Source organism: Octodon degus, unplaced genomic scaffold (genome assembly GCF_000260255.1).
Source record: "Octodon degus isolate 3935 unplaced genomic scaffold, OctDeg1.0 scaffold00007, whole genome shotgun sequence".
NCBI lineage: Eukaryota > Metazoa > Chordata > Mammalia > Rodentia > Octodontidae > Octodon > Octodon degus.
Window position 1 is genome coordinate 32,116,690 of NW_004524583.1, and position 17,487 is coordinate 32,134,176.

Here is a 17,487-nt window from a genome sequence, read left to right on the forward strand (position 1 = left end):
GCGCTGGACGGCCCGTCCCTGCGGTGCAGCCCGCTGCGCGTGGCGGGCTCGGCGGCGCAGGCGGAGGACGCGGGTCGCGAGCTGTCCTGGGACTCCCCCCTGCGGCGCGTCCTGGCCGAGCTGAGCCGCATCCCCAGCAGCCGGCGCCGGGCTGCGCGCCTGTTTGAGTGGCTCATTGCGCCCATGCCGCCGGACCATTTTTACCGGCGCCTTTGGGAGCGGGAAGCGGTGCTGGTGCGGCGGCAGGACCACGCCTACTACCGGGGCCTCTTCTCCACCGCAGATCTGGACTCCATCCTGCGCGAGGAGGAGGTGCAGTTTGGACAGCACCTGGACGCCGCGCGTTACGTGGACGGGAGGCGCGAGACCCTGAACCCGCCGGGCCGCGCGCTGCCCGCGGCCGCGTGGTCGCTGTACCAGGCCGGCTGCTCCCTGCGCCTCCTCTGTCCGCAGGCTTTCTCGACCACCGTGTGGCAGTTTTTGGCTGTGCTCCAGGAGCAGTTTGGAAGCATGGCAGGCTCCAACGTCTACCTCACGCCCCCCAACTCGCAGGGCTTTGCGCCCCACTACGACGACATCGAGGCTTTCGTGCTGCAGCTGGAAGGTAGGAAATTGTGGCGTGTCTACCGGCCCCGGGTCCCAGGTGAAGAACTGGCCCTGACATCTAGCCCCAACTTCGGCCAGGAGGACCTTGGTGAGCCAGTGCTACAGACAGTGCTGGAACCTGGGGATTTACTCTATTTCCCTCGGGGCTTCATTCACCAAGCTGAATGCCAGGATGAAGTTCACTCTCTGCACCTTACGTTGTCTACGTACCAGCGCAATACCTGGGGCGACTTCCTGGAAGCCATTCTGCCCCTGGCTGTGCAGGCTGCCATGGAAGAAAACGTGGAGTTTCGAAGGGGTCTGCCCCGAGATTTCATGGATTATATGGGCGCCCAGCATTCAGATTCTAAGGATCCGAGAAGAACCGCCTTCATGGAGAAGGTCCGGGTCTTGGTTGCCCGCCTTGGACATTTTGCACCTGTCGATGCTGTGGCTGACCAGCGAGCCAAAGACTTCATTCACGATTCTCTGCCACCTGCGCTGACGGATCGTGAGAGGGCACTGAGCGTTTATGGGCTCCCGGTTCGCTGGGAGGCTGGAGAGCCAGTAAACGTGGGTGCCCAGCTGACAACAGAAACGGAAGTCCACATGTTGCAGGATGGGATAGCTCGCCTGGTGGGTGAGGGGGGCCAGTTGTTTCTCTATTACACGGTGGAGAACTCTCGTGTTTACCATCTAGAGGAACCCAAGTGCTTGGAAATCTACCCCCAGCAAGCTGATGCCATGGAATTCTTGCTTCGCTCCTATCCAGAGTTTGTGAAAGTAGGGGACCTACCCTGTGACAGTGTGGATGACCAGCTTTCTTTGGCAACCATGCTGTATGATAAAGGGCTGCTACTCACCAAGGTGCCTCTAGCTCAAAATTAGTTCACTGTGGATTGCTGGAAACAAGACCGTAGTAATTCAGCACTATCACCTCCATTTTGGTTTTGTTTTTAATTCCTGTTCTTACTTTGATGACCATCGGTATGGTCATATTTACCTTTATGACTGCTTCAATGTCACAAACCTCAGACGGTCTTCTGGGAAGAACCACCTCATCTAGGTACAAAAATAAAAGAAGTTGGAGGAGGAAAAAAAAAAGTTATTTCTGCAGAAGTGATCATTTCAGAGTGCCAGCTTCATTACTCTTGGGCCTCTGTATTGTGAGCACTGGTTTTGTCACTCTGCTTAAGACCTAAGTTTTTAGGGGCTGGGGAGATGGCTCAGTTGAATAAGTGCTTCCCTGGCAAGCACAAGGGCCTGAATTCAAGCCCTGGCTCCACAAAACAAACAAAACCCCTAAGTTTTTATTTGGAAGTTGTACTTTTCATTTGAGTTGTCTTTCATCAGTTTGGGGAGAGGATTGGGGTCAGTATCCTCTTTGTTAATAAGTTTGTATGAATTATTAAAGTGCCAAAGAATGTTTCTCTTTTCTAAGGTAGATTATTTTGTGGGTTGGTTTAAAGAAATGTGTGAAGAGCATTTTGAAGTGATTGCTGGATGTAAAAGGCATATATTTATCAACTTGAAAGGAGAAGGCTGAGGATATAGCTCAATGGTAGAGCATGTAGTTAGCACATATAGCCCTGGGTTCAGTCCCTAGATCCCTAGCACCAACATGCAAGCATTAGAGAAACTCATCTGATTGGGGTAATTTCTTTCACTTTGAATGTAATTTACTTATTTTAATTGTTCTATGTAAAACCCAAAGCAGAGTTAGCTTTTTTTTTTTTTAATATTTATTTATTTATTTTGTGTGTGGCCAGCTCAGCCCACCAGGGGGCGGGCGGGCTGGCATGTGGTGCTGGGGGATTGAACCGAGGTCCCTGTGCTTTGCTTTGCTTGGCTTAGCTTGTTCTAAGTAGGTGCTTTAGACCACTGAGCCATCTCACCAGCCCCAGAGTTAGCTTTAACAGCATATATTATGTTTTTGTTCAGTGCTTGTTTACATCAGTGTCTGGTACTGTTCTCAAAGAGGCAGCCTGTCACCCAGCTGTGCTGTCACAGACCTTAGCCAGCCAAGCTGCCCATGAGGGAAGGTTGGTGTTCAAGTTACTTTCCACTCTCTCATTTTTTTCCTGGCAGTTGGAAGAAACTTCCCCAAAACTGGCAAGTGAATATTCTCATGTTTGGTGGAAAAGAGCCTGTTGTACCAGAAAGAGCACTTGGAGTTGGAACTGAAGACCTGGGTTTGGGGTGGTGGCTGGTAGGCAGCTGGCTGAATGACCTGAGGCTGCTACTACGCTTGGGCACACGTATTTTGTAAGTATTATTTTGGTACAGCTTGATTTCTATGCCCTCATTATCTAGGTTGTATCTGAGACTTCTAAGGACCTATCACTATAACTGATGGGGCCAATGTTTTTTTTTTTGTACCGGGGATTAAACTGAGACTTTGCATTTGCCAGACAGTGCAAGGTTTAAGCTGCTGAGCTATCTCCCTGGCCCACAGGGCCAGTTTTTGAAGGCTGAGAACTTTAAAGTCTTTGTTTAAAATTACAAAACTGGCATGGTGGTGCACACCTATAATCTTGGCTCTTAGGAGGCTGAGGCAGGAGGATCACTGCAAGTTCAAGGCCTGCCAAGGCTATGTAGTAGATTCAAGGCCAGTCTGAACTATATAGTAAGATGGTGTCTCAAAAATACTTATAAAAGCAGCTTTGGCTTAAAGAGTACTCCTCTGGCCTGTCCCCAGCACAGCACAGCACACACAAAATTTATAAAAGCATAGATATATGTGAATAAAAGCGATGACGACTCTTCCTTGAATCCCGCTTCTAAGGCCTTTGTTGCTGAATCAAACCTACACAGTTTTTTTCTTTTGTTTTATAAAGACTTGTGCTTTTTCTAAGTTGTCTTTTTTTTTGTTTTGGTATTTAGTACGAGGTCTACAGGGTCTTACTACCTAGATTCGACTCGTAGTGATTCTCCTCTTTTCAACCTCCCAAGCACTGGGATTACGGGCAAGCACCACCAGGCCCAGTCTCAGAGGCCTTCTCAGTGCATCTGAGGGGGAGGGGCTGGGGCCAGCATGGGATACTGGGGCTTGAACTCCAGCCACTGTGCTCTGCCTAAGCAGGCGCTTTAGTCTGCTGAGGTATCTGGCTGGCCCTTAGGTTGTCTTTTTTTTTGCGGAACCGGGGATTGAACTCAGGCCCTTGCGCTTGCCAGGGAAGTGCTTATTCCACTGAGCCATCTCCCCGGCAGGTTGTCTTTTTTTGGACCTAACTTTTCAGTCTTACCTTTTCTTAAGGAGGCAAAAATAAGTAGTAAACCTGGGGTAAAAAATAACAGACCAAGTAGATGGTCTGTTGACCCTGTTCTAAATACCAACAGGGTCCTATCATCCTATGAGACTGTCTACTAAGTCTCAAGTGTATATTGTGGAGTAGGTTATTGTTTTTTTTTTTTTTTTTTTTGTGGAACCAGAGATTGAACTCAGGCCCTTGCACTTGCCAGGGAAGCGCTTATTCTACTGAGCCATCTCCCCAGCCCCTGTTTTGTTTTTTTGAGAATGGGTCTTGCTATGAAGTCCAGGCTAGTTTTGAATTCAGTATGTAGCCCAGGTTGGCCTTGAACCCATGGTAGCTATTGGAGTGCTGGAACATACCATGACACTTGGCCTAGAAAAGGTTTATTTAAAAAAAAAAAAAGAAAAAAAACACAAAACAAACAAACAAAAAAAAACAGCTGGGTGTAGCACTGGGAGGCTGAGATAGAGTTACCAGGGTTTGAGGCCATCCTAGATTACACAATGAGTTTGAAGCCAGCCTGGACTACAAAGCAAGACCCCATCTCAAATAATTTTTCATTAAAAAGGAGTTAAGACATAGGATTCACCCTAAGGAAACTTACCCTGAAAAGTTTCTTGGAGGAAAGTATGGAGTTTCAATTGTTTTTGCCCTTTTTTGGGTTGTGAGTAAACACGTTTTGCTGCTTCTTTCACTTTTCCTATGACTCTCTCCATCTTGAATATTTTCTGCGTCAGCAAGTCCTTTTGGTTTAGAGTTTCAATCTAGATTAAAACAGATGTTAAGGGGCTGGTGAGATGGCTCAGTGGTCTAAAGCACCTACTTAGAACAAGCTTAGCAAAGCACAGTGACCGCGGTTCAATCCCCCAGCACCACATACCAGCCAGCCCCGCCCCCTGGTGGGCTGAGCTGGCCACACACGCGCACACACGCACACACACACACATACACACACACAAATAAATAAAATAAAGCATGTTAAAAAATTTAGAGAGCAAATTATCAAAAAGCATTAATACTATAACACTTTTGTGCTCATCAGCGTTAGGTGACACATGGATACCTAAATTTTGGCTAGAGGTTTTTTTTTTTAATATACCTACTAATACAAATTTTACTTTACCTGTTTGGCCATGATGAAAGGAGTCTGCTAAGAAATACCTGTTTTGTGGTAAGATGGTTTTGTGACTTACCATTTTTAAGTCATTTTCCTTATGTTCCTTCATCTTAGGTAATAGCACTAGAACAACTAGAACCCTTTCAGCTAGAGAGTTCCATTAGTGAAAGACCCCACATTAGGAATTAAGGAAAATTGAGAATGAAAAAGAAAATGTAGGGGGGTAGGTTTAATCTCTCATTCCTTCTTTATGCCCATAGGCAAAAAAAGAAGGAAAAACTTAGATGTAAGGAATGGTGGGGGAGAAAACAGGAAGGGAAAGAGGGTAAAAACCAGTTTGTTTAAGCCCTCATTACAAACTGTATTTTATAAACCCAACTTGCACATGTTTTATCTCTTCAAACAGTACAATCTGTGGTTGGTGTGTGAAGTGTTTCTGTGATAGGGAACGGACATATATATGCTTAGGAGTAAAAGGGATCCCAGGAACTCTTGCGAGCCCTGAATTATCCCTGGAAAACACTCTACTTATTTACCCTGTTCTTGACCTCCTGGACCATTTCTTCATATTCTTCATTTCCTAAGCTGAGCATCTTCATTGCCTGGTAAATTTCCCTGAAAGAGAAGGACAGACATCTTATATTGTTCTGCCTTATTCTTAAAAGCACAGGGGTAGAAAATACAGGGCTTGGAATTAAACAAGAATCCTAAATTTCAATCCTCACTCCAATTTTGCTGAGGTTCCTAGGGATATCGTGCACTTTTTGAAATGATACATGTGATATGTAAAAGTTCTAAAAAGCACCATTTATTAAACTGTGACAGATACCAAATGTCATTTCATTGGCACTGCAGGTCTGTTATGTAGACTCTCATCTATCATTTGATTCTTTGGAAAAAGAAAAGAAAAGAAAAAAGGCACAGTGAGTTTAAGCGCCACCTCCCCAGGCTCACACCGCTATTCTGTGACAGAGCTGTAATTCAAGCACCAGAGTTCTTGACTCTAAAGACTTGTCACATTTGGTACTTGGTAAACAGTGGAATATATGATAGAGTACTCAAAAGCCAGCTGAGTGTGTGTGTCGGGAGACCAGCCCACAACTGTATGAGTTTGGCTGGTTTTTCTGTCACATATTTGGGTGGTAAGTAAGTGATACAGGGGCCATTAACTTCTGGGAGGGAGCCTAGAAAGGCAGGATGGCAGAGTTGGCCATCCAGGATATCGTGGCAGGCACCAGAATTGAGTGCTTACTTGAGAACAGCTTCATGACTCTCCAGAAGCAGCACATCTAGGAAGGTGTTCCTGACTCTGTCCCCTTGAAGTTTGAGGGCCAGGATGCTACGGCATGCTTCCAGTCGTACACCTGGCGATTCCTCATAGTGGACGGCCCAGAGCAGGAGATCAGCCACCTGGGGATTTACTTCCCCAATCTGCCCCACAGCTGCGGAGATAGAGGGCAGCATGTCCAGCTGTTACTGAGGACCTAGTTGGCTCTATCTGAGCATCCAAAAATAGGTTATTGCAAACCTTATCTTCCCTTTGGATGGTAACTTACCACTCTCAGAATCTCAGGGATAAAAAATAAAACCCTAGTGGGCTGGGAGGCTGAGGTGACAGAGTCCTCACCTAGCTATGTGCAGCCCTACTTTGATCCTCAGCAGCACACCCACATATACACAAGTTGCAGAGATAAATTAGAGTGAGATATTACCTTCAAAAGATTACTAGAATGATGATTGATTTCAACTTTGCCCACAAACTAATTTGCCTAATTATGGCTGAGATATGGGACAGATATTTTAGAAGAATAGCTGTTAGGGTTTGAATCTTAAATACCCACCCTCCAAAAAAAAATTGCCCATGGTACTACTGGGAGGTTGTGGAAGCTTCTAAAGTACGGTCTCGTTAGAGGAAGCAGGACTTGAGGAGGGCCACACATGCTATGCTGGACCCATGGCCTCTGCTCTGTTTGCTGCCAGCTGCAGTGAGATGAACAGCTGTCCTCTGCCCTGCACGTTCTACCATGAGAGCCTCTTTCATTGTAGCCCCAAGCAATGGAGTGGACCAACCATGGACTGAGGCTGTGAGCCAAATGAACCTTTCCTTCTTTTAAGGTTTTTTTTTTTCCTTCAGGTATTTTGCCACAGCACTGGAAAGCTCACAGCCACCAGCTTAAGTCAAGGTGTGGTGGCTAGAGACCTGCCAAAGACCATGTCAAAGAGAAACAAAGCTGAAGATCCTAAAGAATTAGGAAGAACAGAGCACAGGATTTAAGGGCTCTACAGAGTGCTACCGTTGAACCTCCTGGGAGTGCAAGATTATCCAACAGTGGATACCCATTTGGTACTTCTTCTCAATTCTGTTGTCTGCCCTCTGCCTTAACAAGTATGATGGAGATCTAAATTCACTTAAAGCTAAAAATCTCCTTTCTCAGACAAGCAACTTCAGAAACTTCAGATCATTCTCTCCTACTTTCGCATTCCCTGACTAGAGAATTTCTGGGCATCATTAACATTCACACAGGAGAAGTTATTTAAAGTTGAGTTGAAACTGAGTGAGATGGCACATGCCTGTCATCGCAGCATCAGGCTGAGACAGGAGGCTGCCATGAATTCAGGGCCAGCCTGGGCTATCTAATGAGTTCAGGCCCAGCCTAGACATAGTTAGACACTATCAAAAAAAAGAAAAAGTTAGGGTCACTACTCTTAATACCTCGAATGGCAAAAGCTTTGGTTTTCCAAAAAGGATCTGTCTGCATCAGATTCAGGAGGCATTCAAGCACCTGGGGTAAACAGACAAAAGTCACTGTTGATTGAAGACAACCAGAACAAGAACAGATGAGAAACAGGGATAGTACTTGTCTTTAAATGGTACTAGAACTGGAAAGTGACCTGTTGATGCTACTGGCAAATGAGCTGGAGCCTGAACTCCTAGCCTGTATACAGCATGATAGCAGAATGACCTGTTCTGGACTTTTCAGCCCACAGATCTGTGCCTATTCAGCCTTCTTTTTTTGTGCATGTTTTGGGGTAGTGTGGATGGGGATCAAACTGGAGGCCTGCCTGATAAGATGAGCTATACCCCTCTCAGACTTCTTTTAAATACCTCAGCCACATTTCCTTTAATAACTTCCACTCACTGGAATTGATCCTCATGCCCATTAGCACTGAAGGAAGCTAACAGGTGAAAACAAGATTCTAGGGTAGGGACCTGGGAGCTAAATGGTTCACACGGGCTGCTGTGGCTTTTTCTTGGTTCCCATCTCTCATTCTGTGTCCCCACAGAATGGTCAGTGTATTGTGCACCCCAAGGGAAGGTAGTCTCTTCAGGTCATCCAGGTAAGATGTGATCATGTTTCTTGACTCACCATCTTGTTGCGGATCTGCAGGGCACCTGCTGCCGAACACGCTGCCTGCCGAACTGCCACGAATTCATCAGAGAAGCAGTGCAGGAAGCCTGGAAGGAGCTTGACAGTCATGAGCTTGAGCCCACCTATCAGGGAGAGTGCTTTCACACGCTCCTGGGCATTTCCTTCAACCAGTTTAACCCTACAAAGCACAAACTGCTTTTATTTTTTCCCCCTTAAACTTTCACTGCATACTGCCCATCCTCCGGTTCCCTTACATGCATGTCACGTAGTTGGTAACCGGCTCCCAGCCTAGAACGACTGCTGTCTCCCCATCCTCTGTGAAACTTGGCCTGTGTCCTGCACTGAATACTCCATTCCATAGCAGGTATGATAGATGCCATTTGTCTTGAATATGATTTGGTTTTTTATTTAGGCCTTGTGTATCCAGCTTGTGCTGTTCATAACTGTCCTGTTTTTCAAATTTCCTCTGATGCCCAGAATCACTGCATATATAAATGAACTTAGTGAATGCTGCTTCCTCTAGCCTCACTGTTGGTTTCCATAGTCACTGCGTATGTTACAGTGGGACCTAGTACAATACAGGGCGTGCAGGGGAGCTCAGCAAATGCCAGGTGCCTTTATCCAAGGCCCACTAACTGCTTCTAAGGATGGAAGGTTCTCTCATGTTGACCAGGTCTTACCTAATCGCATCATGTACCTCTTTCCCAAGGCTCATTTGCCCCAGTGCGCGGGCAGCCGCTTGCCTCACTTCCTTATTCCAGTCATCCCACATCAGCTGGATCAGCTTGTGTTTCATGTCCTGTAAAAGGGTGTAATAACTGGCTATCATTTATTAAATGCTGATTTCCTCCTTGGTGTTATGCCTCCCCTTTAGTCTCCCAAAACAGTGGGACAGTCATTATTACCAGTCATAGGTGGCGCAACCGAACCTTTGATTCACTTGGCCAGGGCTAACATGAGGGGCCAGAACCAGGACCCAAGTCCAGCTGTTTCCTAAGCTCATCCTTTAAACTACTGTACAGCTTCAGGGCCAGCACAGTCTGCGTAAGAGACTGAAGACTTGAAAGTGATGTTTAATGGGTGACCATTTATTTTCATTTGCTTGGGTCTTTCCGGATTTTAGTACTCAATGGTCTGATACAGTGATGACAGACCTTTTAGAGACGAACACCCAAACTGAAACCCAGAACCCACTTATTTATTGCAAAGCTAACATGGCAATTAAACCTGAATCCTGAAGTTTTAGGTTAGAAAAACAACTCATGCATTAACACCTTTCATCTTAAAGAAAAGAAAATAATAAGCATGCTACAGGTTGGCCACCACTCTCTGGACAAACCAGGGCAGCTGGCCACACTATCAGTCTATTTCTCTAAGAGGGCAAGGGATACGCAGTCCTATATGTGTAGCTGGTTGTGATGTAAATGTAGCCATGCTGTTCTTCCTGCCTGAAACATCTCTCCTTCCCTCCCACCTGATGGCCAATGTTTTCTGACTCTGTAGGATTTAGCTCAAAATGCATGTGTTCCCTGTGGAACCATAGGAAATCCCCATCGCTTATAGCTGCTTCTGTGTGTAACATTTATCAAGGGAAGATAGTATCAAGCCTAGCAATGTAGAATGGGGTCAGAAACTGCTTACTGATAAATGAAGCAATGCATAGACAAGCAGCCTCCCTCAGTTCCAGCAGTCTGCTCTGAAGTCCTCATCTGTACCTTGTTCACTACCAACTCTGCGTGTCTATCCACTGTAAGTTAGTACTCCTGAGTGAAAAGTGCAAAGGAGGAGAATGTGTGATGATTCAGATGTTAAAGCTATAAAAATGCATATTCTGACTGGCCGGCCCAACGTGAGAGCTTATCTCACAGAAGCCTGTGCTGATGCCCTAGGACTTGGCCACTTGGCTGGAGCTATGTTTTAGTTTTTTGTTGTTGAGACAGGGTCTCACTATATAGTTCAGGCTGGCCTTTAACTTAACCATGTTGCCCAGGTTGGCCTTGAACTCACAGCAGTCCTGTCTCGGCCTCCCAAGTGCTACGACTATAGGAGTCTGCCACCATGCCTGGCTTAGGATCTATGTTTTATAGATGTATGTGCTGACCCCTCAGAGAACCAGAACAGGCACTTGTTGAGTAGGGCTGTTGTGTTTTTGAACTCTTTAAACTGTGATGAAGGACCAATTTTAAGGCTAGGAGTGTGGTGAAAATATATCATTGATTGAAACTTTTATAAAGCCCACTGGTACTGAAGCAGTGTTTAATGACTAAGTGTCTAAGTCCTTTCTCTTGGTTTTTGTGTGTGTGTTTTGTTGTGGCTCCCTTATAGCTTGTGAACTGCCACCATACTGAGAAACACTGGCTTATGTCACAGGAAGATGTGTTGGCAAGATAATTCTGGGTTATCAGAGGTAGCAATGTGGGGGCAGAAATCTATTTGGTGAGGTACTACATGGCAGGAAAAGGTAGAAAAGTTCCTTATAGCTAACTTAGGCTTCCTGTCCTGGAAGCAAAGAGACCAAGCTTACTAAACAGACGTTTCCAGTGATCCTGGCAAAGACCCGGCAGGCCATTGCCCGGTCCTTCCACTGATGGCTGTTCAGCTCCACAGCAAGCATGGTATGTATCAGGGTCTGAGGAAAGGAAGCAACTTGGCATCAGTGGTCATGATCACACTGCGAGATACTGGAATCTTGGAGTTACATCATAAATGGCATCCAGTATAATTAATGTCCCAGGGTCGTGAAATACCCACTCCTAATAAAGGACAGGGTGAGTTTATAAGAGACGAGTACTGCTCCATCCAAGCCACCTGACTCTAATATCATAATCAAGGAAGAAAATATGGATTTAATGAACAATGTTCCTGATTTTATTTTTACCCAAAGATGATTTATATATGCTTCAACCATTGTTTCCTATTTGCTAGGAAAGAAACTATTGTAGGTCTGTGACGCTTTCAGAGGTAAGCCTCTTTCAGAAGCAAGTTCTACATGTTACAACTCTTCTTGTACAGTTAGAAATTATTTTCAACCTACTTCTCACTTTTCTCAGCCTGCTGTTATGAAGTCTCCCCATAACACTTCCTCACCCACGTTTACCCACACGTGGCGCACTGTTACCTGTGCTTGAGATTATCCTACCCAGACACCTGCACTTTGGATTCCTTATACGTACTGGTCACAAAGATCTAAATATTTCCCAAAACTTAGTGTCCCCTCTGACCCATAAGGGGCACGTACTGTCTTTCCACTGAGATGACGCAGGAGGATACAAGACTGGTCCTCAGTGTCCTCAGTCTTCTTGTTAAACAGCTGGTGGAGGATCCTCTTAATCACTGGGTAAGTGGCATTACCTTCAACAGCCAAGCACTGAGCTGCAGCCCAGCTGTCTGCACTGTTACCTGCCACGGTGGGGTGAAGGAATGAGTCCACAGGGGTGATGTTTCCCCCAGATGGAGAGAACAGTGATGCACTTCTGGCCTATCACCTGACGGAGCCGTGTTTTGTTCTGTTGTAACAATCTTCCTGCCTCAGCCGCCCAAGTGCTGGGGTTCCTGGCCTCACCACCCCTGCCTAGAGCCATTGTGATCAAATAACTCCCAACAAGCCATGTGAGTGACGCTTGGAAGTTACCGTATAAAACTGAAGCAAGATGTGCTCAGGTGGTGGTTTTTAAAATTTAAGCAATATACTTGATATTGTTATATCTTTTCAATAAAGAATCAGGTATGAAAGAGGCCATGGGTTTAATTAACATGTAATAACTGTACACATTAATGGGGTTCAGTGTGGTATTTCAGTACATGTAGCACGCAGTTATCAGCCACTTTCCCTTGAGCTACCTTCTGCTCCCTCCTTGCCCCTACTTCCCAGCCTCTAGCAGTCACCTCTCCATTCAGGTTGGCGCTGAGTGAGAACATGGTGTACTTATTTTCTGAGTCAGGCCTATTTCACTTAACATAGTGACCATCCATTTTAGGGCATAGTTTCTTATCAGATGTCTATGAAAATCTTGGCTTTGTAAAAGTACCTAGGAAGAACTGCTTTCTGAATGTTCCAACATAAACCCAAACCTGATGTAGCAGACATCACAGTGTGAGTGGAAGGGAAGACTACGGAAGCTGATGGAGAGGGATCCCCTCTAGCCCATATTCCCAGGAGAGCAGCAGCACAGCGTTACTCACCCTTCACTAGAGCTGTCTCCATGATGTCCTGGGCAAGGGGGTTATGCGACTGTGTGGCATACTGGCACAGTGCTGCTGCCATCCTCACATTGACGTTCTTGTCACAAAGAGCAGCCTCCAGGGAAGGCTGCAGAGCCTCTGGCAAGTCCTTTATTAACGGGGCTTTCATAGCCCCCTGGTCTGTGATCAAAAAGAGCCAGGTAAGAAGAGTCCTAGCCTTTTCCTGTGCCTCCTGCTACTTACTGTAATCACAGTCAGCTATGCTCCTGTACCTGGAAAGGTTATGCTCAAGGGATTAGAGCATATGCTGGGTCTGTATTAGAATGCTACTTCCTGCCCCTCTAAGGTGCTGTATTCAAGCCAAAGATTTCCAGCTATGCTGTGGTGGACATTAATAGTTTTGTGGCAAAAATCAAACCTAAACAAGATGTAAGGTTTTTAATAACCACAATTATGTTTAGATGCTGCTTTGTCATCCATCCATTCATTCACAGGCAGTCTCACTAAGTTGCCAGGGCTGGTCTCAATCTTAGGATCTCCTTGCCTCACCCTGCCAGAGTGCTGGAATTATAGGAATGTACCATCATGCTGGCTGCCATTTGTTTATCGGGTTGGTGTTTGAGGTAAAGTATTGTTACATAGTGTAGGCGGACCTTGAACTCACTGATCCTTCTGCCTCAGCGTCTGAGTGTTGGGTTCACAGGGCCTATACAGTGTTTTCTCATTGTCTCTGATTTTCGACTTTGGTTGATCTAAGCAAGGTAGGGAATCACTGCAGAACTTACCAAGGAGGCTTTCAAGTTTAACTATAAACATTCAGAGTCACAAGACTAGCGTAGGCCACATATAGCACTAGGAGGGCACAGGATGAGTGCATGGTTTATCGGGGCGCAGGGTCAGGCACTTTGGCTGGAGTTCTTGAGGCCGTAGCACTCCACGGTGTTCTGGGGACAGGTCAGGAGCATGGAGTTCATTCTGGATGAACTTTACTCCATCTCTTCTAACAACATATGATAGTTGTGATTCCAGAGTTCACAGAGGTATCTTTACAGCATTCAGGGAGGTCCAAGGTATGATGTTCCTATTCGACGTTTATAGTTTCTTTTTGGGAAGGGGACGGGTTGGAAACTGGCCTCCAACTTGCTTTGTGACACATATTTCTCCAGCTTCAAAAATAGGTGCCACCATGCCAGACTCATTTAAAGCTCTTTTCAGTGCTGCATTAATTTATCAACCAAAGTTTAGAATAAGCAGTTTTGGCTACAGTCGCAGCCCAGTGGTGTTTCCCCCACCCCCATTGAGCAGGCAGGCACTTAACTGAATCTCAGATTCTCAATGGAAAGGGAAAAGGTTTTGTTTATCCCTTTGTTCACAGGTAAATAAAGAAGTTGACGCTCAGAAAAGTTAACTGTCTTATCAAGCAGTGGCAGAGGCAGGCCCGTGGTTCCGACTTCTTATGATTTCTAATCGTGTGTTCACTAGGGCAGTGGTCAATATGGTATCTCGAGAATAGATTGCATGTCTTTATACCGAACGCTCCAAAACCCGAAACTTGGAGCACTGACATAATACCGCAAGCAGGAAAATCCCACACCTGCTTCACTTGATGGGTTTCGGTCAAAACAAAGGCACGTTAAAAATTACTAAAATCCACTGGGCGCATTTTCCACAACTCCGAACAGAGGCCGGTCCGGCGCCCGGCTTCCGGTTCTGCGCGACGGAAGTGACGCGCCGCGGCGCGCCCTCCTTGGAGCCAATCGGCGTTGAGCCGCGCGCTCCGGAGCCTGAGGCGGGGCCTCCCGGGGCTGCAGCGCAGGGCTCGGGTTTTGCGAGGGCTTCGTCCGCCACCTAGTGGCCCGGCTCGCGCCCAGCTTTTGGCCCAGGAGGAGGACGACCCCAACCGCCCCATTCAGAGTTCCTCCGGCCGAGCCTGCCCGTTCTCCCGGACGCGGGGCGTTCCAGGAAAGAGGCGGCAGCCGCGCTGGTGGGAGCTGCCGCTCAGCTTCTGCCGCAGACCTCTGTCACCCGGTTAGGAGAGGACGGCGGAGCCGGCGGGTGGCTGCGACAGGTGTTGGGAGAAGCGCCGGGACTGAGCGGTCGTCTTGAAGAGCCTGGGACAGCCGCTGCTGGGGCGAGGACTGAGCCGGGGGCCCGCGGGCGCTGGCGGGGAGCGGACGGCGGCGGCCCTCGGGCTTATCTGGCCTTGCTTCGGACGGTCCCCGAAACCCGCTTCGACCTGAAGGCCCGGCGGCGCTCTTGGCGCCGCCACGCCTCGACGCAGAACAGGGAGCGGCGGCGCAGAACCTGGGCGACTAGGTCCCAAGGGCTAGACCCGTAGGCGCTGTCGGATTGCTGATGCCTCTCTACGGCCTAATCGTGTTTCCAGAACAGTTCTGGTGACACACTCCGGGGTTGTTTTGCAGATCATTTTTTTTGCCTTTTGAGAAAATAACTCGCAGAAGTGTTAAAGCTTTGTTTATAATCTCCTGTGTTTGTGTAAATAAAATCTGTGGATGTTTTAAATACTAACAAAATAAATTTTGATAATGCTGAATTAGAATATATAAAACTACCTTCGGGCTATGCATATAGGCTATGCATATATTCTTTCATATATACATGAAAGAAAAATGAATTTAATGTTTAGATTTGGCTCGCATCAAGATATTTCATAATTACATTCAGATATCCTTAGATCTGAAAAAAATCCAAAAAAATTACAGGTTGCAAGCATTTCAGATAAACGACACTAAACCTGTACATGAAGATACGTGTATTTCAGGCAAACATGTAATAAGTCAATTGACTAAGAAATAAGGTATTTTATCTTTGGGGAAGTTGCAAAAGAAATAAAAATCTAGACACCCAGGACATGTGAGGAGGATCACACAAAAGACATTTCCGAGCAAGATGCAGGCGTTGTACAGTAATGGCCACATAAAAATGATGTTCTGGTCAACAACAGGCCACACGTATGGCGGTGGTCCTACGAAGACAAGCTCTCCTTATTTGTAGATCTTTCTGTGTAAGTATCACTTCCTGAGGTCCGCACAATGATGAAACTAAAGACACATCCTTAGACTCTGTCCCCGTGTTTAAGTGGTAAGATGGCTGCAGTAGAGGATTCAGGTATTAGGATATAATTATTGCCACCCATCAGAGGCTTTCTCTATGTGCTGGCCGGTGAAATACTTTGTTCTGTTAATAACCAGGGAAATAAGCAGATATAACAAAAATGTATACAAATGGAAACACAGCAGGACACTGAGCCAGCCTCGGGGCTGGGACAGGGCAAGTTTTCAGAGTGACATCTTAGCTGAAAACGGAAGGGCAAGTGGGGCTTATCAAGTGAGGAGAGAGAAACATTTGAAGGAATTGATCACTGGAATGCAAGAAGGGTTGGAAAGCGGGTGAACGTTTTTACATCTTTATATTCTTCTGTGTTGATTAGTACTAACACTTTATATTCTTTTATAATTAAACATTTAGGAGGGAAATGTCCATGTCCTTGTCTTTAAGAAGTTCTTTCCCTGGCAGTGACAGAGAAAGGTACACAAAGAAAGTATGAGAACAAAAGTCAGCCTAGATGTAACCAGCAGCAGAGAACGGGCAGATCAATCCAGGTTTTGTATAAAAGGTGGTATCTGAGAGGACACTTGCAGAACAAGGAGAGAGAGCTGCGCTTTATGTCTTTTAACCATGCCATGATCTGAGACCTGTGTCTTATTCATTTGCCGCCTCGGTGGCTTAACTTCCTGGCTCTAATAGCAAATTTTCTTTTTAACTGCTGTTGCTACAGATAGTAAAGAGAAAAACTACTGATGATTCCAAGACATTACAGACCATTGAGAAAAAAATCAAAATGTCCATTTATTTTACAAAGTTGTCTTAGAGTAGAAATAGTCTAAAACTGAACAAAATAGTATAAATAAAAACAAGACTACCAAACTCACCAATTAACAAGAAATTATAAAATTTTAACAAACCCAGTACAAATAATATAATCATGATTCAGGATTTATTCTAAGAATCGTGGGTGTGTGGGCATATGGTACTAGGGATGGAATCTAGCCTTTGGGCTATTTTTAAAGTTTGAGACAGGCTCTTGCTAAATTGTCAAGTTGCCTAAGTTGGGCTCAAAGCTTCAATGCTCCCGCCTCTATTCTAAGAATTCAACAAAAGAATTTATCAGATCCACAGATTAAAGGGAAAAACGAAGACCTGCCCAATAAAATATAATACTCATTTTGTAATAAATTTAAAAGCCCAGAGCTGAGGAGATAGCTCAGTGCATAAGTACCTGCCTGTCAAGGGGAAGGTCCTGAGTTTGATTCCTGGTACCCTCCACAAAAAGGTCTGCATGTATGTTAGTGAATGCTTTAAAAGCATAAAGCTGTGAAGTGCTCAGCACTAAACATTAACCTGGTGAGTAACCCAGAGTGACAGTAGGATTTGAAACAGGATGACCTGTTACTTCTTTTTATATTCCTCTGTCTTGATGCATAATGTTTTGCATTTTTTTTTGGTAATTAACAAAGTGAAAACACAGAAGAGAGATTTCAGTAGTTTCCAGTGATCAGATGGTTATGGTAGATGCTGACTACAGAGGCTTTGCTTCTAAGCAGAATGGACGGGGAAGCTGCTGATTGAGATTTGGAATGTGGAGCACCAGATTCCATTTAGACTGGGTGTGGTGGCACATGCCTGGAATCCCAGCGCTTGGGAGCCTGAAAACAGGAGGATCACTACGAGTCTGATCTGTGTAGTGAGATCCTGTGGCCCCTGTACTAAATACATTTTTTTAAAAAAGTGATGAATTCAGTTTTGAACTTGTTGAGTCTCATGTGCTCTCCAAAGAAGGGCTAAAATGGAATTGGGAATAATGAAAACACACACACACACACACACACACACACACACACACACACACACACTGTTTTAAATATAGTTTTTGGCTGCTATGAATGGGAAATGTGAA

General features: G+C 45.7%; 2 protein-coding genes across 4 annotated transcripts in view; one reads left to right on the forward strand and one right to left on the reverse strand.

The window, feature by feature from the left end:
* On the forward strand, positions 1-2,013 carry Riox1 (ribosomal oxygenase 1; the record flags this gene model as incomplete). Its single annotated transcript, XM_023701189.1, has 1 exon — positions 1-2,013. A coding segment is annotated over one exon (1,473 nt), but the record flags the coding sequence as incomplete, so codon positions are not given.
* Heatr4 (HEAT repeat containing 4) overlaps positions 1-17,487 on the reverse strand; it is a 39,050-nt gene that overhangs the window by 9,888 nt on the left and 11,675 nt on the right. For all 3 annotated transcript variants that reach the window (XM_023703436.1, XM_023703439.1, XM_023703435.1), the window contains 10 exons: positions 12,510-12,689; positions 11,566-11,726; positions 10,852-10,956; positions 9,008-9,126; positions 8,325-8,505; positions 7,670-7,739; positions 6,209-6,398; positions 5,493-5,571; positions 4,444-4,603; positions 1,589-1,647 (listed from right to left, as the gene is read on the reverse strand). In XM_023703436.1, the coding sequence (XP_023559204.1) occupies positions 1,589-1,647; positions 4,444-4,603; positions 5,493-5,571; positions 6,209-6,398; positions 7,670-7,739; positions 8,325-8,505; positions 9,008-9,126; positions 10,852-10,956; positions 11,566-11,726; positions 12,510-12,689 (1,304 nt within the window). The remainder of the gene's footprint in view (positions 1-1,588; positions 1,648-4,443; positions 4,604-5,492; positions 5,572-6,208; positions 6,399-7,669; positions 7,740-8,324; positions 8,506-9,007; positions 9,127-10,851; positions 10,957-11,565; positions 11,727-12,509; positions 12,690-17,487) is intronic.